This window comes from Schistocerca gregaria, chromosome 3 (genome assembly GCF_023897955.1).
Source record: "Schistocerca gregaria isolate iqSchGreg1 chromosome 3, iqSchGreg1.2, whole genome shotgun sequence".
NCBI lineage: Eukaryota > Metazoa > Arthropoda > Insecta > Orthoptera > Acrididae > Schistocerca > Schistocerca gregaria.
Genome location: NC_064922.1, coordinates 195,903,136 through 195,928,730, shown reverse-complemented (window position 1 = coordinate 195,928,730; position 25,595 = coordinate 195,903,136). Strand labels below are relative to the sequence as shown.

General features: G+C 38.9%; 1 protein-coding gene across 4 annotated transcripts in view; it reads right to left on the bottom strand.

Moving 5' to 3' along the window:
* Positions 1–25,595, bottom strand: part of LOC126354451 (uncharacterized protein KIAA0930 homolog) — a 104,534-nt gene that overhangs the window by 4,773 nt on the left and 74,166 nt on the right. For all 4 annotated transcript variants that reach the window (XM_050004141.1, XM_050004142.1, XM_050004143.1 and 1 more), the window contains one exon: positions 19,420–19,569. In XM_050004141.1, the coding sequence (XP_049860098.1) occupies positions 19,420–19,569 (150 nt within the window). The remainder of the gene's footprint in view (positions 1–19,419; positions 19,570–25,595) is intronic.

Sequence of the window (25,595 nt, the reverse complement as noted above, 5' to 3'; positions counted from 1 at the left end):
GGTTGCAGTACATACTGGGAGATGAAGAAGCCTGCACAGGATAGAGTAGCATGGAGAGCTGCATCAAACCTGTCTCAGAACTGAGAACAACAACAACAACAACAACAAAAACGTATAGTACTTTCAACAAACATGCTGGTTTCAGTCAAGAGATCAGGAAGTGATTTTCATTGTGAAAGTGGACTGTTGGTTTGGGCAGCTAAAGTAAGTGATATTTAGGACACCATCAGTACAGTCCTCATCCATTGCTGAAACTATGAAGACATTCTACAGCTTGCTGAATAGCAACTGTTGATGGAAAACTAACTTTCACTGAGAAGCTGACAAGTAATGTTGGAATAAGAACAAAGCACAATAAAAATTACATGAGTGTGATTTTGCTCTTTAAACAAAATGAGGGACACAGACTATATCTGCACTAGAAGCTTGTACAAAGTTGTGTAAGCTTGGCCACTTACTCAAGCATCCAGCTATACATCATTATAATGAGTTTTGAAGTGTTGGTTTCAAATTCATCAACTGTTTTCCACTGTGCTACACTGCACTGCACTGAGTAATATCTTGAGTATCTGCTGAAAGACACACTGTATCATTGTGACCAGTGATTCATTGTTTCTGTGTACTAGAAATTAATGTGCATCAATGGGTGTGGGTATGCAATCTGAGAAATTTGTGCTAATGAGAATGTGGAATGAGTATGTTTAAAAATAAACTACACGTGTTTAAATTTTGTGTTGTCTACAAGGTATCTCATTGATATACAGCCATTTTTAACAGTTAACGTCTAGTCTAAGGATTCTATAGTGTTATTCACATAAGTCAAATTTTCAGCAGGTAGGATCTCTAATGGCAGGATGGGTAAGCAAATTAATGTGTGGGAGATACATAGGTTGGTGGTTCCAGTGATGGTTTTAGGTAATCAAAAAGATAGTACGGAATTATTACACTGGGTGCGTGAAATAAAACAACTCCTTGTTTTGCATTCCTTTTTCGATACCCTGATGAAATACTCTCCAAAGAGGCAATTCATTGAAAGTTTTGTAATTCCAGTTGCATCTAATAAGTGATTTTGTATAATACATTAAATTTCATAAAATTTATTATTTCATTTATCTACTTGTATATCATGTTCGTCCAATATATGGCTAGCATTATTTTGCATTCACTAATTAAGCCATAATTAAGAAAAATTATGTTGGCATTGTTGTTTTTCACTATTTTTATAATGTGATTTGTATCTTATGTAAAAATCTTTTATATTGTATACGCCAGTTTACGCAAAAAATACGAAAGGAGTTGTATACAGTTATTCATAATAAACTTGAACTTGTAATTGTTAATTTTATAAATTTGCGCTCTAGTTTTGTTAACTTCATTGTTAAGAACATATAAATCAGGGGATCAGAAGGCTCAGAAAAGCTCAGTAGGAGACAGTTCACAGACATGACCACTGTGTCACATATCAATGTAATAACATACTTGTTTTACTACAGTTTTGTGACTATGTAGCCTGTTATGTGGAGTGGTCTCCCACCAAGAATTTGTGCAGCTTGTCATTAATAAACCACTATAAAATGACTTGGTGCCTGGATCATTTCATGGAATTTACTTAACAAGATCCAGGTTTCCAATGAAATAGACCGGGACGGCAGGAAGCAGATTACTCCGAGTTACACCGAATTAAGATATCTATAAGCAATGAACTAAACTTTATATGTCACTGCAGAACTAATAACTAAAGTGTCATGTTTGGAAACTGTTGTATGAGTAAACATATTATTTGTCTCAAAGTTATCTTTGAGTCGTGGAGGCAAGAGTGTTACAAAGACACCCCCATGATCACACATTCCTGATGTCATTGGAACACAAGTATAAGAACAAACTTTTCAAATTCTCTGTTTAATCAAATAATCTTTCAATGATTATTTTTGTTGTATTTTTGCCGCAATTCCAGGACGACCCCCCCCCCCCCTCCCCCCAATGCCAAAAAAATTGTTTCCATTACATGCCACTGATGTAGATACCTTCTGTGTGCTACTGTAATGTCCTTGAACATAAAAGTAAAAATAATAACCCTTTGGGTTGCCATAGAGTATAACCAATGCACACCTACTTTTCGGGAGAGTTCTCTTTTGCGTGTGAATACCATTTTTGGACATTCCATCACAGATTTATGGAAGCAGACCAAGGTGAACTCACATGACCTGCAGACAGTGTGTAGCCATAGTGAATGACAAATGGTTATCAGCTCAGCTCAGCAGTGCAGTATTTCCCACATGAGGAGCAGTGCATGGGTCTTTTGTGTCTAATGCTATTATCATCTTTCAAGAATAAACTGATAGAGCAAAAAATCTTTATCTGGAAAACTAAAGGCCCACAGCTAACGTGTACACATATAGAGCTCCTTCAACGTTGGCTAATCATGCACTCTTCAGAGTAATTACATATCATACAATGTGACACTGATGTTTCCTTATTAGCATGTCCACAAACATGGTGAATAAATATTTTGCTTAACAGTTCCTTCAGCCTAATATAAACAAAATGTTTCCATTACATTCAATTGTTTGCCTCTTTCATTCAAAGTTCACTGTAACACAGAAGAACCAACATACAAACAGACAAAATAATAGGACATTGCAATGATAACATTGTACCACAACTCTGTCATATCTTAACACATTGATTACATTTTGTAATTAGAGTATCATACATAGCATCATCGTCACTTCCTAACTATAGGAATCTCAACCTCAGCTGCCTACATGATTTTAGCCATAATAGTTATTACTTACTACTACTTCATGCAGAAAATTGCTCTAATTCCATCCCTTCCAACTTTCTGCCTATGGGTCCAAATCAGTAATAATGACAAGAGACAGTCTGAGAAAGGACAGAATCAACTGTGAATGAAAAATCTGCGTGTGAGCTAAGGACTAGTGAAGTCGAAAAGAAGTGTATATAGTGTTAAGGGCAAAGTGGGGACAAAAAATGTAAATACTTGTAAATAAACCAGTACTTATGTTACAGCCAGCTTTCAATGGAAATCCAGAGACTGGATTTTTCTTAGGAGGGTGAAATTGTATTGGGATAAATTATATCAGTACTTGGAGCAGGAGCTGGAGAGTCGGAGCACCGGGCATCGTCAGGTGCTGGCCATCAACTTGTGTGATCAGCTCCTCTCAAGCGGAAGCACCCACATCCATGACACTGTACTGGGTGTCAGTGCCCTGGGGCTAGCCTTCGAGGAGTCACTCCAGTTTGATTGGCTTCGGTGTGACAACTGTCACTCCAGTCATTTCTTCTGTTCCAGAACAGTTTCCTACTGACGCAGAAATGCCAGCCTTCTGTGAACTCAATGCTGATCAGTTGCATTTAACACCCTCCCGAACCAGCTATCATCATCATCATCATCATCATCATCGTCGTCGTCATCATCGTCGTTCAAAGCTGTATTGGAAATCTTGCTGCCACTATTGTTGCCAGGCTACAAAACTCTGCCGGCTGCTTGAGTGCTCTGTAGCCTTCTTTGGACTACGACATGGGGTATCCAGCCATTGCTGCCTCTGCCAAAATATCAACATGAGACTTCCATGTTCTGCACCACTGGATATGGCACAGCTTGCCACCTCACAGCAGCTATGTTGCTTCTGTATGACGCGGACCAGCAGCCACAGCAGAGGAGACAGAAGTGCTGTTATATGCACACTGGGCCGAAGGTTGGTGCACTGGGAGATTCTGAACAATAAGTTCACCTTGCTCACCATCTACACTAATAGCCAGAAGGTCCAACCATTGTAAAAAACCAATAATATAGAACATCTCGTATCTACAATCTCCTTTCTCCTGTTGCACTTGCATCCATCTTTGACAGAGAACCACTGCCCACACTCAGTTACCCATAAGGCATTAGTATAAAATTCACAAACTGTTCTGCACTGCTCTGCACTACACAGAGCAACTTCTTGAATATTTGCTGAAAGTCACACTGCACCACTGTGGTAAGTGAGTCATTGTTTCTGCATATTGGTGATTAACGTGTATGAATGGGTATGTGTATGCAAGCTGAGAATATATGAGGGTAATCCCAAAAGAAAGATCTCCTATTTTTCAAGTACATAGACCTGTTTATTTCTACAATGGTTTACATCAGTTTACAGCTTGAACATTAAGCTATTTTTCAACGTAATCATCGTTTCTGCCGATGCATTTTTGTAGATGCTGTGGAAGTTTTTGTATGCCCATGTCATACCAGCTCGCCGTCATGCTGTTCAGAAAGTTATGAACTTCTTCTTTCAGAGCTGAATCACTTTCCGGCCAAATGTTCTTCTAACCTAGGGAACAGGTGATACGTTACTGGGTGCCAAGTCAGGACTATGGGGTGGGAGGGTGATTATGTTCCACTGAAACTGTTGCAGGAGAGAAACGGTTTGCCGAGCAATGTGTGGGCGAGCTTTATCACAGAGAACGTGTATGCCCTTGCTCAACATTCCTCTTCTCCGGTTCTGAATTGCCCGTTTGAGTTTTTTCAGAGTCTCGCAGTATCTGTCAGTGTTAACTGTGATCCCAGCAATTTAGCTCCAATGATGAGGTGAAAGAAGGGGTTCATAACTTTCCGAAGAGCATGGCAGCGAGCTGGTATGACATGGGCATACAAAAACTTCCACAGCGTCTACAAAATTGTCTCGTCAGAAATGGTGATCATGACAAAAAATAGCTAAATGTTCAAGTTGTAAACTGATATAAACCATTGTAGAAATAAACAGATCTATGTACTTATAAAAAAATAGGAGAGCTTACTTTTGGGATTACCCTAATATGTGCAGACTCCAACTTGTACAAAATATAATCAGTGGGTTAAAAAATGACAGAGTTGTGTTACAGCATCATAATTGAAATGTTCTACAATTTTGTCTGGTCCTACATTGTTTCATCTGTGTTAACAGTGGATTCTGAAGCATTTAGTCAAGAGCAACTTTGAAAGGGAGTAACTTTTATTTTTGTGTGGAACACAATCTCTGCTGCACTGAGTCCAATAGCTAAAGCATATATTAACAGGCTTCTTCACTGATGAGACTATTCAAACAGGCATGTCGTTGCTATGAAAATTAATTACCAAGAGATTCAGGTAGTGACAGTGACTTCCACAGTCCCAACAATTTCCATCAGAGCTTAGTGACAATAAGTGGCACTGTGCTTCTCACAGTATGTGATCTGTTCAGTTTTTTCATCCATGACTACATGCAAAAGAACTAACAAAATAAACCATTTGGGAAAAAGATTGGTCTTCTTTCCCAAAACAACCAGACAGCAAGTTCATCTTTCTCATCGGATTAAGGAAGGACGGGAAAGGAAGTCGCCCGTGCCCTTTCACAGGAACCATCCCGGCATTTGCCTGGAGCGATTTAGGGAAATCATGGAAAACCTAAATCAGGATGGCCGGACACGGGACTGAACCATCGTCCTCCCGAATGCAAGTCCAGTGTGCTAGCCACTGCGCCACCTTGCCCGGTGGGTAAAAAGAAATAATAATAATAATAATAATAATAATAATAATAATAATAATAATAACAATAATAATCTGTAACACAGTTCTGCACTGAGTGGTTTTAAGTTGACTGTATGACCTGCACTAGAGCTATAATAATTCTGTAATAGTCTAAGCTGCAGCTTTCTAAACTTACGCAGGCGTTGCCTGGTCCTCGAAACCAGGCTGTTCCAATGCTTCCCTCTGAAGCACTGGTTACAGCGAACACCCTCAGCTTAGCTGCTAGCTGGTAAGGACAGATATTTGGAACGGCCACCACTGAACTGTGACGAAGTGATAAATTCACCTTGCTTGCCACCTACCCTATCCTTCTATCGCCCACCAGACTCATCTCCTGATGAAACAGAAAGCTCTGTTCACTTGTACGTAAGTTTCCCAATCATACTGTAATCATTGGTGGGGACTTAAATCATCCATCAATTAACTGGGAAAATTACAATTTTGTTAGTGGCGGGCATGATAAGACAGTCTGTGAGACATTACTCAAGACCTACTTTGAAAACGACATAGAACAGATCATTAAGGACACCACTCGTGATGGAAATATATTAGATCTAACAGGAACAAATAGAACTGGTCCATGTGAGGATGTTCACACTGAAACTGATATCAGTGACCACGATATGGTTGTGGCAACAATGTTTACCAAAGTTCAAAAACAAGCAGTAAACTAGATAAAAAAATCAGTAGTGTCTTATCTAAATAAGGAACCTGAAACTTTCAACACGGGGCAGGAGCACTTAGAGGAACAGTGAGTCAAGTTTAAAAGAACAATTGACCATGCACTGGAAGATATGTACTCAGTAGAACAGTTCATAATGGGAGGGAACCTCTACAGTACACAGTCACTGTAAAGACACTTCCAAAGGAAGAGAGATTACTGCATAATAGGTGTAAAACAAGGCATAGGGCAATAGGTAGAGAGATGCTGAATGAAACATATTTGGCTGTCAAGAGAGTAATATGTGATGCCTTCAATGACTACTGCAGCAGAATATGGCCAAATGATCTTTCACAGAAACCAAAGAAATTCTGATTGTATGTAAAGGCAGTTAGTGGCACCAAAGTTTCTTTCCAGTCCCTAATGAATGAGACAGGAACTGAAATTGATGGTAGTAAGATCAAATGCTTAGCACCATTTTCAAACACTCCTTTACAAAGGAAAACCCATGATGCCTGAATTAAATCTTCGTACCATTGAAAATATGAGTGAAGTCAGTGTTAGTGTAAGTGGTGCTGAAAAACAGCTGAAATCATTAAAACTGAACAAAGCTGCAGGGCCCGATGAAATTTCTATCAGATTCTATACTAAATTTGTCGCTGTGTTTGCCCCTCTTATAACTATAGTCTATGCAGATCCCTCAAATAAAAAACTGTCTGAGTTCTTGGAAAAAAGCACAGGACACACTCATGTACACAAAGGGTTGTAGAAGTGATTCACAAAACTATTGTCCAATCAATTTGTTGTAGAATTTTAGAAGACAATACAAGCTCAAACACATTGAGGTATCTTGAACAGAATGACCTCCTCAATACCAACCAGCATGGATTCCAAAAACATCAGTCACGTGACACCCAATTTGCTCTTTTCTCACATGACATACTGAACGCTTTAAGCTTTGCATCATGACAATCAGGTAGACACACTATTTTTTTTATTTCCAAAAAGCACTGACTCACTACCATACCTACATTTATTGTCAAAAGTACGACATATGGGTATCAAATAAAATTTGTGACTGGATTCAGGACTTCCTGAGAGGAAGAATGCAGCACGTTACCTTGCACAGAGAGTCATCATCAGATGAAGTACTTTTGGATGTTCCCCAGGAAATTGTATTGGGACCTTTGCTCTTCATGTTGTATGTTAATGATCTTGCAGACAACATTAATAGTAACTTCAGGCTTTTTGCAGATATGCAATTATCTGCAATGAAGTACTATCTGAAAGAAGCTGCATAAATATTCAGTCATTTCTTGATCGGATTTTAAAGGGGTGCAAAGACTGGCAACTTGCTTTAAATGTTCGGATATATAAAACTGTGCAATTCACAAAACAAAAAAATGTTGTATCCCACGGCTATAATATCAACAGGTCACTACTGCAATTGGCCAGCTCGTGCAAATGAATACCTGTGTGTAACACTTTGTTGGGATATGAAATGGAATGATCCCATGGATAAAGCAGGTAGTATGCGGGTGGTTTGAAAAGTTCTCAGAATGGAATAGAAAAAAATTACTTACATCATTGAAACTTTTTTTATTTTTCAGTGTAGTCTCCTTGTAGATTAATGCACTTGGTCCAATGATATTCCAGTGCCTTGATTCTATCTCGAAAATGAGTTTCCTCCAGGCATGCAAAATAGTTGTCAAGTCCTGCTAACAATTCTTCGTTTCATGTGAATCTTCGTCCACCATGAAAAATTTTCAGTTTTGGGAAGAGATGGAAGTCTGATGGAGCCGTATCAGGTGCATAAGGTGGGTGTGGCAACAATTCATACCTTAGTTGATATAATTCTGCTCTGGTGACTGCACGTGTACGGGCATGCGTTGTCTTAATGGAAGATGACTTTCTTCCTTGCTAAATCTGGCCTTCTTTCATGTATCTTTTGTTGCAATTTGTCCAGGAAGTTAGCATAGTATTCTCCAGTAATTGTTTTCCCAATGGGGAGCTTTGTGTCTTCACTTTCTTTGGTGGCAGAAAATCACCATGTTTCCACTGCTTTGACTGTTATTTCGTCTCTGGGATTAGTAGTACACCCAACTTTCATCTTCAGTCACAAATCGACACAAAAAATCTTGTTTGTTTCTCCTAAACCAGGCCAGACATTGTTCCCATATGTACATTCTCATGGGTTTTTGATCCAGCATCAAGAGTCGTGGCATCCATCTTGCAGATAATTTTTTCATTCCTAATTCTTCAGTTAAAAAGTGATATACCCTTTCAGATGATATCTGGTAAGAGTGTGCAATTTCACACACTTTTAATCGGCGATCCTCCATGACCATTTTGTGCACTTTTGAAATGATTTTTGTAGTAGTGACACATCTTGGCCAAACTTCTCAGTTCTCCCAACCAAATTTAAATTCATTTGACCGCTTGGAAACAGTTGAATATGAAGGAGCAGAGTCCCCCACTGTATTCTGGAAATTGGCATGAATGTCCTTTGCTTTCATACCTTTCTTTACAAAGTACTTAATCACTGCTCAGATCTTGATTTTTTGCATCTTAGCACATCATTAAGCGGGAACAACAATAGAGGCACATCACCGCCACAGCTCTCATCTAAAAGCACTGACGTGGCAAATGTTTACAGGCAACAGTCCAATGAATATCACATGAACAGCTCATTGCACTAGTGCTGACCTCTCATGGTAATTCCAAGGACTTTTCAAACCACCCTTGTAAACTTTAGTTTATTGGTGGAATACAGGGGAAGTGCAATCAGTCTACAAAGCAAATTCCTTACAAATCACTCATGTCACTGGTTCTAGAATATTGCTCAAGTGTGTGTTACCTGTTAACAAATATGATTAATTGGGGATAGAACATATACAGATAACTGTAGCACAAATGGTCCCAGATTCATTTCATCCATGGTAGTGTGTCACTGAGGAACTGAAGGAACTGAAATGGAAGACTCTTGAAGATAGGTGTACACAATACCAAGAATGTCAGTTACAAACTTTCACGAACTGGTCTAAATAATGACTCTAGGCATATACTATAGCCCCTCATATTGCTTACACAGGGATTGTAAGGATAAGATTAGAATAATTACGGCACTCACAGAGGCATTCAAAAAATCATTGTCTCCCATGCTCCATAATCAAATGGATCAGAAAGAAACCCTAATAATTGGTACAATGGGACATACCCTCTGCAATGCACCTCATGGTGGTTTGCAGAATACTGATGTAGATGAAGATAATAACTGGACCACACAGTTTCTGGGCAAGCCATGCAATACACTGCCCTTGCCTGCTCCCACTCTAGAGTCGGATATCTTCTATCCTTGCCCCACCCCTCCCTCCCATTCCAGCAGTTTTTCTCCCTTCTCTGTCTCCCTCCTCAATTTTCACAAGTCCACAGTCCTACTCGAGTCTCAGACACATGTCCTGCCCCTTACCTCCCAAGTTTGCCTCCATAGTCCTTTCCCCTACTCTGCTTACTCTTCTCAACCCACCCCCTTCCTAGCACCACTCTCCTCTTCCTCCCGGCTCCCTTGCGGAAGCACAGCCTCTCAATGCTGCATTCAGCACCCTTGTCCCTGGCTCTGGTATGTCCCTCCACATCCCCACAGGCAGCATTACTGCATCTTCCCTCACTCCTATACTGCTTTCCTTCCCCTCCCTACCCCATGCCTGTTTTGTATCTCCACTACCCATCCCAGCCAAGGTCACTACTTGCTGCAGTCGAACCTCAGCAACATGAGACCATTCCACCCCCTACGTTCTGGCTTGTTGATGACAGCCATATTGCATTAGACAGCTCATGTGTACAGTCATAGAGTTTAATAATGGATCACATATCGTAATGACTGATGCCGCAACTGTGTAATTCTTCTTTAAAATTTATTCTAAAGGACTCAGCTGTAATTAGTTGCACTTCATAACTACTTCCAATCACATTTAATGATCATCTTCAGATTTGAAAATAAATGTAATGAACATTAAGAAATAACTATTTCAGTAAACAATAATGACTGAAAATATTTAAAATTATTATTAAAGTTGTGCCTGTTTAATCATGAGTTGTGGAAAGTAAAAATTCTTTCAACGGAACACAGAATAAAATAAACACCACCATAGAACACTTGTGACAGCATTCTGTGGCATCTTGCATTTTACTAAACACAATTTCCATCATACAGGTCCATTTGTCATGGACAATTGGTAGGGGACAGAGGAAGGTGAGAGGAAGGATGGAGGAGGGCTTGGGGGTGGCGGGAGGGGAGGAAATGTGCAGTATTGAAAAAATAACAGACATTGTCTAAAAGTTGTAATACAATTAATTTAAAACTAATAAGTAATTTAGATAATGCACCTAACACACATGATACATCTTGTTAAAATATGTATTTACAGTAAAACATTGATCTAACACAGAGTGCACACAGTTTTCACCAGAGAGCATCTGAGGTTTGTCTTCCACCTGTGCACACTGGGCTCAATCTGCCTTCGGCCACGCTGCCAGTTGCTAAGATGATCATCTGTGGAATAGTGCTGTGGCAAAGCTGGAGAGTTGCTGTTCGCTGGGGCATCTGAGTATGTTGCAAAAATTCATGAAGTTTCACAGCAGACTGAGTATTTCTTCCGGTTCTTTCAGGTGGTGTCCATATATTTCACGCATTAACAGGAAACCCACTTACACATCTCATTCAGACTTCAACGTCATGGTAACCAACTATACACAAGATGGCATATTTTAGTTCCTTAAGTAATGGATTACTTAAGCTACCATTCAGTGAGCAGGATAAGAAAATTAAAAAGCCATTCTTAAGCAATTTGCTGTAAGTAATGATTACATGACTGAAATAGTCACTAAAATGTTTCCAGAAACTAAAACAGAGTACATGGAAAGGGAAGTACTATTACATTAATACTTACAGTGTTAGTCTTTTAAGTAGCTGCCATTACCTGTGGGCCAGCTAAAATATCTACAATTTCTTTTTTAAGTTATAATTTGTGTGTGTAAATATGTAGTTGGAATTTCAAATCATTTTCAGGTTTATGAGACTTTCTACTTTAAATACACACATTTTGGTATTGCTAGTGTTAAATCTGGAATACACAGATGAAAATAAATTTAACAGTAATCATTGCTGAAAAAATAGAAAAGTAATTCTAGTATTCAAATATGTAAGGAAACATGTGATCTTTCTGTCACGTATGTATGGAAACCCGCAATCTTTCAGTCAAGTACGTAAAGAAACACATGATCTTCCTGTTTATATGTCTTTTACAGTCAATTTAGATCTAAAGAAAGAGAAAAGACACAAGGTCAAAGCACATGTACGTTGAAAGATGGAGAGATACACAGTCAGAGTGTATACGCGGACAAAGAAAAAAAATTCCCGGATTTCTACTGGATTTCCCGGTTAAAAATAAATTTTCTCCCGGATGAAAACATACTTTTTCCCTGTCAACTGACAGTATATTTTCTCTCGGAACTGTATAACTTATTCATCCTTTGAATGGTTATGGTTTTCTACACAGGCGTAGAATTTCCGGCGCCTTAGAAAATGAAACACAGGGGAAAAAATTTTTTTGTAAAGTTCTTTGATGTGCAGTAGCATGTACGCTGCATATTTTCACATTACGGAAGTATAAATTCGAATTCCACCAAACAGCGCATGTTACTTTCCGAAGCATTGAAATTAAGTTTGTGATGTGATTTTGTAAGCCAGTCATAGCTCATGTCACATGATTTTCACCAGCCGATGATACCAGGTATTCAGAGCTTATGAGACGTGATGAAGTCAGCCAATAGCAAACATCACTAATAAGTAGTGCGAACACACAAACAGAAAAAGTTAATGGTTTAAATTAATATACACAGTGTTGCTACAAGAAAAGTAAAGCTTTCACTTATAATATTGGTCTGTAGGATTAATACGGAATATACATAGTATTGCTACAAGAAAAGTAAAGCTTTCACTTATAATATTGGTCTATAAGATTAATACGCTGAAAGAGAAGCTAAGCTTTCACATATAACGTTGGTCTTTTATGCGCGTATTACAATTTAAGATATATCACACAAATGTGCCATTAAAAGTTTTAACAATGACACAAGTGTCTGTTCTTCTGGGCTTGAAATTCACCTAAATGGCTCATCATCAAAGAGTTTATTTTGAAATGAGAGTCAAACGCTCTTTGATTTAAGAAATTCATCGTACATTCTCGTACGTAGTTCACCTTGTGTAAAAGGAAATTTTCTTTGATGGTAACACTTTTCAATCCACCATTCGGAATATTTTAGAGCGACCTGTAAGAAATAGGTTCGTTTCTGCAGTTGCCAGAGAGCGCCAGATGACAGGCGTCACCGCGCTTGTGCAACTACGCTGTTCGTACGTGTAAAACATTAAAAGATCTTACATTGGGTCATAAAAGAAACAAGACATTCAAACCTGCAGCTGCTTACACAGCCAACAGCCATATTTCTGTATCCAGAAGTGGGAGAAGGCACTACTCAACTCTGCATGCGCATGATTCTGCTTGTAACAGCTAAAACTAATTTTATGTAAAAAGTTGTGACGTCACGCTCATTGGAGGCAATTTGTTGTTACGAATCATTGCATATTCTTCCTAAAGCCTTTGACAAATTATGCTGTTGGCAGATGCTTGTATGAGAACTTTGTTTTGTTGCATATGGCACATTTATTTTTCAGTTTTAAGTTTTATTTTCGTGTTATCACTCGTTCATGTTTTATTACTGAAGTATTCGGTAGTAGCGAGATACAGTAATATTCTTTGTTAGAGTATCGGTTCTTACCAGTCAAAACTACAAAAATTTAATTGAAAACAATGAAAAATTCCTAGAATTCTAAAATATTCCCGGGTTTTTCCCACTTTTCTCCCAGATGAAAAAATTCCCTGGTTTTTCCCGGATCTCCCGGTTGTCCCAGATCGTATACACCCTGACAGTCCAACATTATATTCACTTGACTCTTACACCCGCTTTCATTTCCTAATGTACCTGGAGGAGAATCCATGATAACTATACAGCAACTCATCTTCAAAAAAAGTAGAATTACTAAACTTTTCAGATGACGTGCAACCTGAATCATCATCAAATACTTCATTTTCATTTTCTATAGACTCGTTGGGGTCTTTCAAAATCATTTTTTCCAAACATTTCTCTTCTTCACTGCACATTTTAACAAAAACATCAACAGAAAAGTGCAGTAAATTGATGAAATGGAGAGAACACTATCATCACCTAATGTCTATGAAACAAGAAAGGGTAATAAAGGTTTCAAAAAGGATTAATTGTTCAAATGATACTGCTACTGTCATCTACAAAGCCTCCAGACCTCATAGATTATTGGGGGGCCATAGAAATGCATTTGAGACCGCAGAAAATCATCATAGCTTGCGCGATGTAATATTATGTCTGTCGTACATTCTCAGTTGCCACAAGTGCCATAATATTGCGCAAGACACACACTAAGTGTTAAGAGAGGAACATAAAGTGCAAAAATCTATTTCCATGTCTACAGAATACAATGGGTGTCAGATGCAATATGCCAACAATTTCAGAAAACACACTTAAGACTAGCCTTTCACACAATTTAAACTCTTCATTTTAAACTAAAACAAAATACAAATAAACCAAGTTTTAAAATTAGTGCATCAAATGCAACAACCACCATAAACAGTATATAAGACGAATTGGTAGAATTATTGGGATCTGATTTAACAAGCACACTTCACTACAAAATAATAAGAGAGCACTTGGAGATCATCTAACTAAAAGTAAACACTAGGTAGGTCCACGGGACACAGATCTCGAAATTTTCACACAGCGCGTACAGGACATTTTTTTGAACATTTAGAACAATTCGAAATATTGGGACATAATCTAAAAGAACCAGACAAAACACTCAGTCTCCAGAGTGAATTCAACAATTTTGACAAATACTCAGACAGTCTAATCAGCAGCAACTCTCCAGGTCTGCTACAGAGTCACTCAGCATGGGATGACTTCAGCAGCCCCACTGCACTTGTTGGCAGTGAGGCTGTAATCAGACTGAGCTCAGGGCATGCTAGCGGAAAACACAACTCAGATGCCCTCTAGTGAAAAACATGTGCACTCGATGTTTTAGATCAATATTTTAATTTAAATACTTAGTTTAACAAGATGTATCATGCATCAGTGTTAGGTACATTATCTACATTGCTTCTTAGTTTTAAAGTAATTATATCATATCTTTCAGACAATATCTTTGTTACATTCCAATACCACATAGTATCAGTGCTTTTTCTCTTACCCTCCTACCTTCCTCTAGCCTCTAGCCATTACCCCTGATACATGTGACTATGTGTTGGAAAACTGGTTTGGTAAAAAACTGGATGTCATGGAATGTTGTTACAAGTGTTACTATGGTGCTGTTACTTTTATTTCACTGCGTATGACTATATTCTTTTTAAAGAATTATTTACTTTTCACAATTCATAATTAATCAGGTACAATTTTAAGAATTTTAAATATTTTCAATTGATGTTATCAATTGAAACAGTATATTATTATGTTTAAACATTAATTTTATGAGATTATTCAATTTCTTCTCTTTTCTTCCTCCTTTTTCTCTTTCCAAAATCTCTTCATTCTTTGATTGTGTTCCTGTTCCCTTTGTTCTGTCTACATTTTCCCCATTTTCTTCCTGTCTTTTACTTCAAATTTCACATTCATAATTTCGTTGCTGAATTTGCTTCTGTCATTTATCATTCTCCTATTGATTCCTGCTTGTTTTTGGTCATCTAATTTTTAAGCCAATTGATTTTTGATTGAGCTGTTTACTAAACCAAAAATTGTCTTTGTAATTTTGTTGTTGTTGTTGTTCACTTTATGCCTGTGTCCACAGAGTGTTTTGTTGGAGTTTTCTGATCACATCTGTGAGTCTGCCTGTGTGTGTTAGTATAATTATTTGATTGGTCTTTTACCCACATACCTTTTCTGTGTATTCGTCCAAAAAAATTCTGAGGATGTTACATTCTATTTTTTTCTGTCTCGGTGATACCTGATGCTCTGAGTGTAGTAGTTGTTGATGCTTAAAGTGCCTCTTGCAGTACAGCTTTATTGTAGTGCCTCAGTTTCGCCTTTCTTGGGGTACTTCTTTTATTGTGGTGCAGCCATGTGAGTTTGTACGCTTTCTGAAGGTTTTCTGTTCTCTCTATGTTGGATGTCTTGTTTGAGCCTCCTATTTGCGTGTATTCCCCTAGATACTTGAATTTTTCCATTCTTCTAATCTTTCTGTTTTTTGTGTGCATAATGTATATGTTGTTTTTTCTTTCCATATACAGCAATTTCTCATATTATATCTGTAGTACTGTTCTGGCAGAGACAGGATCACTGGAACACATATATAGTGTTTCATTAATCCTTGTCCATTTTTGTATTGAATGAGTGTTCTAGTTTTTCTGTCAGTTCCGTATTCTTCTTGTGTGTCAAAGAGTGTCCACCTGTCTACGGAGTTGTAGGCATTCTTAAGGTCCACAAACGTGACTGCAGTGTTGTATGCATGTCTGAGCTTCAAGAGTGTCCACAGATTCCAAATCTGTTCACTATATGATCTTCCTTTTCTGAAACCTGCCTGGTATTCACTTATCTTTATATCAGATTGCGATTCTAATACTTTGAGTAATGCCTAGGATAGAATTTGGTAAGTGATAGGTAATAATGAGGTACCTGTTTAATTATCAGAAGCCTATCTTGTTACCCTTTTCATACAGTTGGTGGATCAATGCACATTTCCACATGTGTGGATTTTCTCTGTAATCCATATTCTGTGAGAATGTTATGAATTTTTTGTGATTTTTTTTTCCTTTGAGTTTGCAGACTCAGTGATAAAGATATATTCCCCTGAGCCTCTATTATTTAACAATCTCCTATAACTCTGTGAGTGTAGGAAGTTTGGATTTGGTATTGTATTAAGGAACTTTAATTTTGTGTTTAGGTTTCTCGTAACTGAAGAGTTTATCAAAGAATTTTTTTAAGTATTTTGATGTTTTCTTTAGTATATGTTTCTAGAGAGCAATTTGTTCTTGTAAGAAATATTTGGAGGCTGATAAGCCTTTATATTTTCTCTGAATATTTTTTAGAAATTTCTCATCTTATTCCATTTGAAGACTTCCTTGATTTTATTTAGACCACTTTTGCTGTGGGCCATTTTCATTCTTCCAGCCATTTTCATTCTACCAGTATCTTCCAAAGATTTTTTCTGGACTTCATGGAAATCTAGCCCAGTTAGTGTTGCTCTGTTACAGCTAAGCATCTCCCATGTCTGGATTCTTTATTCAATTACCTGACCAGGTCATAAGTTGCATTCCATCATCTAAGTTTGTGATTCCATGAAGGTTGTCCCCAAGGCATTGCCTTCTCAATTGTCTTCTCAATGTCTATCCAATTTTCTGTTGTATTTTGATTAATTTCCTCAACAATTTTGTCTTTGTTTATTTTAAAGTACTATGAGTCTGGTCTTAAAAGTACGTTCTGCGTTGTTCTTTTCTGTTTCTTGGGTTTGGCCTAATGTTTACTTGTAGCGAGTGATGGTCAAACCCTAAGAAACCAATATGTTGTCCTAAATAGCAAGTGTTCATCAGAGACAAGGGTATCATCAGGAGCACCCCACACCCCAGGAAAGCGCAATAGGGCTGCCTTTATTCCCTTTATACGTAAATGATCTGAGAGGGTGAGCAACAGTACTGCTGCTGCTGCTGCTGCTGCTGCTGCTGCTGCTGATGATGATGATGATGATGATGATGATGATGATGATGCTGTGGTGTATAGTAAGGTGTTAATAATGAATGACTAGGAGGATACAAGACAACAAAGACAAACATTCTAGTTGGTGTGATGAATGGCAGCTTGCTCTAAATGTAGAAAAATGTAAATTAATGCAGATTAGTGAAAAAAAATTCTGTAATGTTCAAATACAGCATTAGTAGTGTGCTGTTTGACACAATCACTTTAATAGATGTAGGCACAATGCTGCAAAGCAATACAAAATGAAACGAGCACATATGGAGGGTAATCAGGAAGGCAAATGATCAACTTAGGTTTATTGTGAGAATTTTGCAGAAGTGTAGCTCACCTATAAAAGAGATCACATACAGAACATTAGTGTGAGCCATTCTTCAGTATCAGCAGTGCTTGAGTGTTTAGGATCCTTAGCATGTTGGAGTAAAGGAAGACATCAAAACAGTTCAGAGGCAGCCAGCCAGATTTATTACCTGTAGGTTCCATCAACATGCAAGTGTTATGGAGATGCTTTGTGAATTCAAATGGGAAGCCCTGGAAGGAAGATGACTTTCTTTCCACAAAACACAATTGAGAAAATTTAGAGAACCAGCATTTGAAGTTTACTGCAGAATTATTCTACTGCCACAATCATAAACTTTGCTTAAGGACAATGAAAATAAGCTAAGGAAAATTACGGCTCATGTGGAGGCATACAGACAGGCATTTTTCTCTCACTCTATTTGTGAGTGCAGAAGGAAAGGAAATGACTGGCAGTAGTACAAGGTACCCTCTACATGCACCAAATGGTGGCTCACGGAGTACTTTCGTAGCTGTAGATGTACATCCCTTTTATGTACTCACATTCAAAATCTGTCTGTCATTTTTGTTTCTTATGTCTACATGATCTCTTCAGAATTCTCCTGATATGTTTTTGGGCATTTTCCACGTTGAGTTTAGTCTTGTGTTTTGAAATTGTATCAACATTATTTTTAAGTTAAAGTTTTGACAATAATGTACAATATGTTCCCCCATTCTGTTCATGCATTTGTGTGTTGTACAAAGTAATAGTTATTTAATTATGTTTTATTTTATTCTATTTTTAGCTCTGAAGTTTAACATTAAATATACTCAAACCTAGTTATCAAGTGCGACTAATTCCAACTGAGACTTTTACAATAAATATTTTAAAATATAAAAAGCCTCACAGAATTGTTCCACTAATGATGCAGCTGGGGTATGTTATGCTTAAAGCATTCCAATAATGATGCAGATGGGATATGTTATGCTTAAAGCACCTTTAAGTCATTGATGTGGAATATAGTTCGAACAAATAATGTTGTTTCATGTGATTTTTATCTGCATACTGGATACTGTAGAAACAGACTTTACTGCTGTGCTGGCTTTATCTTATGTGTCTGTTCGTTAAGTAGGACTGTGTGTTAATAATTATAATTACTATGGAACAGTTGTTTCCATGTACCTTCTAGTCTTCTATAATATCATATGAGAAATTAAGCTTAGCTGTCATAACAGACTGTTGAAAAGTTGCTTTGTTAATTAGTGAGTCTTAAGAGCAGTGGTGTCATTGTAAATTTTCTCTTTCACTTTCACTTTCAGTCCATGCACCACTCAATTTGTGCTGGAACTAGTCTTGGAATTAAACTGTGCGAGGGAAATGTCCAGTCAAACATTGTATTTATTAAACTTCCTGGCACATTAAAACTGTGTGCCAGACCAAGACTCTAACTAAGGACCTTTGCCATCCGCGGGCAAGTGCTCTACCATCTGAGCTACCCAATCACGACTCACTCCCTGTCCTCACAGCTTCAATTCAGCCAGTACCTTGTCACCTTATTATGCAAGAATCAATCTTATGCTAATATTAAAAATTCTATTGCATGTTTGTGTGTTATAATGGTGTCTTTCACTCCGCTTTTTCTTCATGAGAAACCACTAGGTAAATGAAACTTTAAGAAATAGTTAATTACTGTCATACAAAATAAGAATAAAAGTGACACTGTAAGGAGCTTTGGAGATAGCTTTCTATACAAAGTAGCAATTCAATTACAAATGAAAAACTTTTATCTTACTGCATCTAACAAGTTTTAAAATGATTTTTGTGTATAACTAATAATGGCGTTACAAGAATAAGGTCTGACATGAAGAAAATGACACTGCCTGCGTTGCTATGGAACTGTTTGTCACAACTTTTTAGAGCCAAATCGGTTCTCAACCTTAAACTGGGTGCATACACTGTGACAAATTCCAATTTGCCAGATAAACACAGCAGTACTGGTCAAGCAGTTTATTACTATAGTGTTCTTGTGCTCCACCAGTCTAGAGGACAGTCTTGTTTCTCTTTTGTCAGACCTTGTACCTTCAAGTGGATGCACACAGTACAAACCTTTAGTTATGCTCCACCACGGCAGGGTAATATAGGTAAGGAAAGCATTTAGGGGTACAGATTGTGCTCTCCGACTTTCTTTCCAGAAATGGAACGTCTGCGTAAAGCCACGCATGGTCCACAAGGGATTGTACACACCATCATCTAACTCTGTAAAAGAGGAGAATCCCAGGTAATTTCTAAAAACAAAAATATAAATGAACTACATTTTTGCATTTATGTTACTCTGGCAAAATTACAGAAATAATAAGTAATATCATGTTTGAAAATATTTATGGCACTTTCATTGTATTTCTTCTTTTTTCCCTTTCCTTTAGTATTCCATGATTAAGTACAAATCATACAAAAATCTACACAAATTTGTAATAAAGTTAACAATTTTTACATTACAACTCTGTACTTTTGCAATATTTGAGAAACACTGAGTACCTGATGCAATTCCTTCGTAAAATATGAAAGAAACCTAATTACAGTGCATACAGGGTTCCTCTACTTTTAATGTTTAACATGACTTCAAAAACCTTCAAAACACAGTTTCTGATATTTGGATGGGGGAGGAGTTACAAAGATTAGTTGCAAATAGTAACTGAGGCATCACAACTCATATTCTTACTCACAAAATCCTATGGATTATTGGTAAATTCATACTTTGCATACATCGTCACCTAAGATTTATGACATGAGAAACTTCCATTTTCTATGAAAATTCATTTCAGCACAGCTGTTTTTTCCTCAGTACTGTGGAGAGTGGTTATAAGAGTAAACCAGTCCATAGTTTTATACTTCAGAAGCATTTGAGATTAATTTTGCTTGCATTTTATATTGAACCAATGAGTTGTAAACTACAGTGGAAGTTATACAGAGACACCACTGAAGTTATTATACTCTCATTTGTTCAACTCTTAGTTAACACTATCCCTCTTGATCTACTGTAAAAGTGCCTTAATAGTCATTGTTAGGCATTGGATGTGGAATGGCCTGAATAACTTCTAAATGAAGTTTTGGAGATATTTGTGTCACTGTTTTCATCATATGCCATGAATGATCCATTTAAATCTCTGTAATAACATCATCTGCTTATAAAGAAGACCTGTTTGTCAAACTTGTGTAACATAAAATTGAAGGCTTTTTTTCACTCTTTTTTGTGATATATTGGAACCTCTGCTGGTGGTTAAAACAAACTGTGCATCATTAGCTATGCTACAACTCAAGAATTAAAATATAGACCAGAATTCTGAGCTGTAAACTGGGGAAGTGCAGAGTGTCAGCTGCAGCTTTAGGGCAAGTAAGAAGGGAAAAGAAAAGCCTATTGATCATACAGGAACTGCTTTTCTATCAGCAATATCATCATGAGCAAGCAAGAACTATCTAAGTATATCATATAGCACACATTTATTGGTCACTAAATCAAATACCTATCAGAAATCAACTAAAATATGTAAATCAGGTGCTAAGCACAGTTTGAATACAATATGGTAATGGCAAACAACAAAAATCATCATGTTTTTATCATATAATCCATAACTTGCAAAACTTTTATGGCAGTGGTGAAACTGCTTCTTCCATGTAGTGGTTAAGTTAAGATTTCAGAAGTTTGCACTAACAGCATCTGCTACAGAACTGAAACAAAACACATGAAGGGGCAAAAAAACTATAGCATCCTTAAAAGCTTTAGTAATAATCCAGTACTAGTCTTCACTTTCACAAATGATCTACTAAAGATTTGGTTGTTCATAACCATAAACTTTGCAAATGACATGGGCATAGTATGTAGATTTTTTTTAAATTTTACTTTAATTATGTGGTAATTATGGATGAAAATTCAATAACAAAGAATTTAACTACTAAGTGTAATTTTACATTTTTGATGGTTAAGATTCAAAAGCTATTTAGAAAAGTACTTCTGCTTTGGAAGGTAGAGAGTACAGTATATTGCCATTGCTGTTTTATCTGAAAATGTAAAGGATGAAGAAGAAACTAGTTCACATTCAGATGACCATCATCATAATACAGTTAATATTACTGTAATCAGTATGAAACTGTAGGTGGTACAGATGACAACAACAATCTTATGTAAGATGTAATGGATAAAGATTTTCTGCACAAAGGACCACATACTATCATTGTTGGTGATGCATTCGCACAAAAAATATTCTTTATACATTTTTCATTTTTTTCCATACAACCTAAATTATATTCCACAGATCCCATGTTCATGTCTACAGAATGATTCAAAATACCCCAGGCTATCAGACATGATAGATGAAGATCCACTTGTGTTCATGGCTGAGCATTTTGATATAATACCATGGAGTCCAGTACTGTATTTCCTCTTGTCAATTTTGCAGACAATGTTCAGATTAGATTGGATTAGATTCAGTTTTCGTTCCACCCAAAAATGAGATGATTCTCATGAGTGTGGCACATGTCAGAATGTATAACATAAAACAACTGAATATAATACTTACTACCTTGATCATTTGTCAGCAGTTTGTCTAATAAATATGTAAACACATTACAGTAAACTGGGTGCTAATATTTACACAATTAATATACTGTCAGAATGAAACATTGTTACGCACTTTTAGTAAATTTAATCATACACAAAATACTTAATCTTGACTGTTTTGAACGAGAGCTGTTGAAACTGAAACCTATTAGACTTTTTTCCTTAAACTTGTCTACTAGTCCCTGTTAAGATATTCATCTATAGAGTAGAAAGAGCTGCCTATAAAGAAAGTCTTTCAAACTCTGTTTAAACCATGCTTTATCTGAAACCAAGTTTTTATTGTTCGCTGGCAATTTATTGAAAGTGTGTGTTCCTGAATATTGGAATCCTTTTTGGACCAAGGCAAATGATTTTAGGTCTTTATGTAGATTATTCTTATTCCTAGTATTGATAGTATGTATTGAGATATTGGCTGGAAATAGAGATATATTACTCGCAACAAATTTTGCTACGGAATAAGTATACTGAGAAGCAGTCTGTTCAGTGGCAATGTTGTTCTGAACTTATCACTGCACAGCTTGAGTGAGTGTGGAGGGGGGTCAATCAGTTCCCTTTTGTTTTGTTTAAGGAATAATAAGCAATGAGATGGAAGTAGGGCAGCCTCCCATCCTGGTCCTATAGTAAGGACACACAGTCATACTACAGATGCAGTATGATCAGCTTTCAAAGCATGTCCACTGATGCATATCCTATAGTCGTTTATTCCACGAAAAAGTAGGATAGGTTGTAAAATTTAATCTATGGAATTACACAGAACATAAAATTTTCTGTGGCATTGTGAAAGTTCTACACTATGGTGTGGACAGTTAAGTGTTTGCAACATAATACAGAATTCAGTCCTGAATCTGAATAAAGGGGCTAATATGTATATCGAGATTATTATGTGTACCTTGTATTGTTTACCTGATTGAATTACTAATAGTTGCTAATGCTATTACAGAGAAATTGTGCTGGGAAGTGAATGTAAGAATTTCAACAAGATCTTTGAAGACACCTCTACAAAATGTTTCCAATTATCTGCTTTAAACATAATTCTTATATCGCTCAATTTTACAAAATGCATATTTTGTGTGTCTACTGAATAATTTTGGCAACGGCACATTTAGTGGAAGTATGCAATGTAATCCTTTTTGTCTGTAGATTAACACAATCACACGGATTTCTAATGCAGAGCATTGAGTCAAGGTATATTAAAAAACCAGTGGAGTTGGTGAAGTGTATGAACACAAGTTTTCATACCTAGTTTTATTGCGTTCAATAATTAATGTGTAGTTTTGAAGTGTGTGTATGTCAACAATGTTTGTTTTGTATTGTACAATACAAGATTTTAATGCATTAGGACAAGCTATTTGCTCTAAACAAGTTATATGCATGTTCAGACATTGCCTTTGTAGTGTAATGAATGGATGAGATTGCACCTTATTATTATTTTTATGTCATATTGTAAATTTTATTGTTTTGAACAACCATTTAAAATCTCTTGTAGGTTATTTATGAAAGCAAAGAATAGAACTGGGCTCTTCACTAATCTTATATGGGCAACATACTTTATGTCCTCCATCCCCCCCCCCCTTCCCCTGCAATCATATCTTTAGTCTCAATTTATTGCTTTATAGAAGCTGTTAATGCAACATTCTGAAATCTGGCTTCACTAATGCATGTGGGAGAGAGAGGGAGAGAGAGAGAGGGGGGGGAGACAGAGGGAGAGAGAGAGGGGAGAGAGAGGGGGGAGGGAGGGAAGAGAGAGAGGGGGGAGACAGAGGGAGAGAGAGAGGGGAGAGAGGGGGGGAGGGAGGGGAGAGAGAGGGGGGAGAGGGGGGAGGGATGGGAGAGAGAGGGGGGAGAGGGGGGAGGGATGGGAGAGAGAGGGGGGAGAGAGAGGTGGGGAGAGGGAGAGGTGGAGAGAGAGGTGGGGAGAGAGAGGTGGGGAGAGGGAGAGGGGGAGAGAGAGGTGGGGAGAGGGAGAGGGAGAGGGGGAGAGGGGGAGAGGGAGAGAGGGAGAGAGGGAGAGAGGGAGAGAGGAGAGGGAGAGGGAGAGGGAGAGGGAGAGGGAGAGGGAGAGGGAGAGGGAGAGGGAGAGGGAGAGGGAGAGGGAGAGGGAGAGGGAGAGGGAGAGGGAGAGGGAGAGGGAGAGGGAGAGGGAGAGGGAGAGGGAGAGGGGAGGGGGAGGGGGAGAGGGAGAGGGAGAGGGGGAGAGGGAGAGGGGGAGAGGGAGAGGGGGAGAGGGAGAGGGGGAGAGGGAGAGGGGGAGAGGGAGAGGGAGAGGGGAGAGGGAGAGGGGGAGAGAGAGAGGGGGAGAGGGAGAGGGGGAGAGAGAGAGGGGGGGAGAGAGAGGGGGAGAGAGAGGGGGGAGAGAGAGGTGGGGAGAGAGAGAGGTGGGGAGAGGGAGTGGGGGAGGGAGAGGGAGAAGAGGTGGGGAGAGGGAGGCGGGGGAGGGGGGAGAGAGTTGGGGGAGGGAGGGAGAGAGGTGGGGAGGGGGAGAGGGAGGTGGATAGGGGAGGACGTTAGAGAGGTGGGGAGGGGGAGAGGGAGGTGGATAGGGGAGGACGTTAGAGAGGTGTATAGAGGAGGAGAGAGGGAGAGGGAGAGGGAGATAGGGAGGAGAGAGGGAGAGGGAGATAGGGGAGGAGAGAGGGAGAGGGAGATAGGGGAGGAGAGAGGGAGAGGGAGAGGGAGATAGGGGAGGAGAGAGGGAGAGGGAGAGGGAGATAGGGGAGGAGAGAGGGAGAGGGAGATAGGAGAGGAGGGAGGAGAGAGGGAGAGGGAGATGGAGATAGGGGAGGAGAGAGGGGGAGGGAGATGGAGATAGGGGAGGAGAGAGGGGAAGGGAGATGGAGATAGGGGAGGAGAGTGGGAGGTAGGGGACTAGAGTGGGAGGTAGGGGACTAGAGTGGGAGGTAGGGGACTAGAGTGGGAGGTAGGGGACTAGAGTGGGAGGTAGGGGACTAGAGTGGGAGATAGGGGACTAGAGTGGGAGATAGGGGACTAGAGTGGGAGATAGGGGACTAGAGTGGGAGATAGGGGACTAGAGTGGGAGATAGGGGACTAGAGTGGGAGATAGGGGACTAGAGTGGGAGATAGGGGACTAGAGTGGGAGATAGGGGACTAGAGTGGGAGATAGGGGACTAGAGTGGGAGATAGGGGACTAGAGTGGGAGATAGGGGACTAGAGTGGGAGATAGGGGACTAGAGTGGGAGATAGGGGACTAGAGTGGGAGATAGGGGACTAGAGTGGGAGATAGGGGACTAGAGTGGGAGATAGGGGACTAGAGTGGGAGATAGGGGACTAGAGTGGGAGATAGGGGACTAGAGTGGGAGATAGGGGACTAGAGTGGGAGATAGGGGAGGAGAGTGGGAGATAGGGGAGGAGAGTGGGAGATAGGGGAGGAGAGTGGGAGATAGGGGAGGAGAGTGGAGATAGGGGAGGAGAGTGGGAGATAGGGGAGGAGAGTGGGAGATAGGGGAGGAGAGTGGGAGATAGGGGAGGAGAGTGGGAGATAGGGGAGGAGAGTGGGAGATAGGGGAGGAGAGTGGGAGATAGGGAGGAGAGTGGGAGATAGGGGAGGGGAGGGGAGAGTGGGAGATAGGGGAGGAGAGTGGGAGATAGGGGAGGAGAGTGGGAGATAGGGGAGGAGAGTGGGAGATAGGGGATCTGTCTCCGCGTGTGT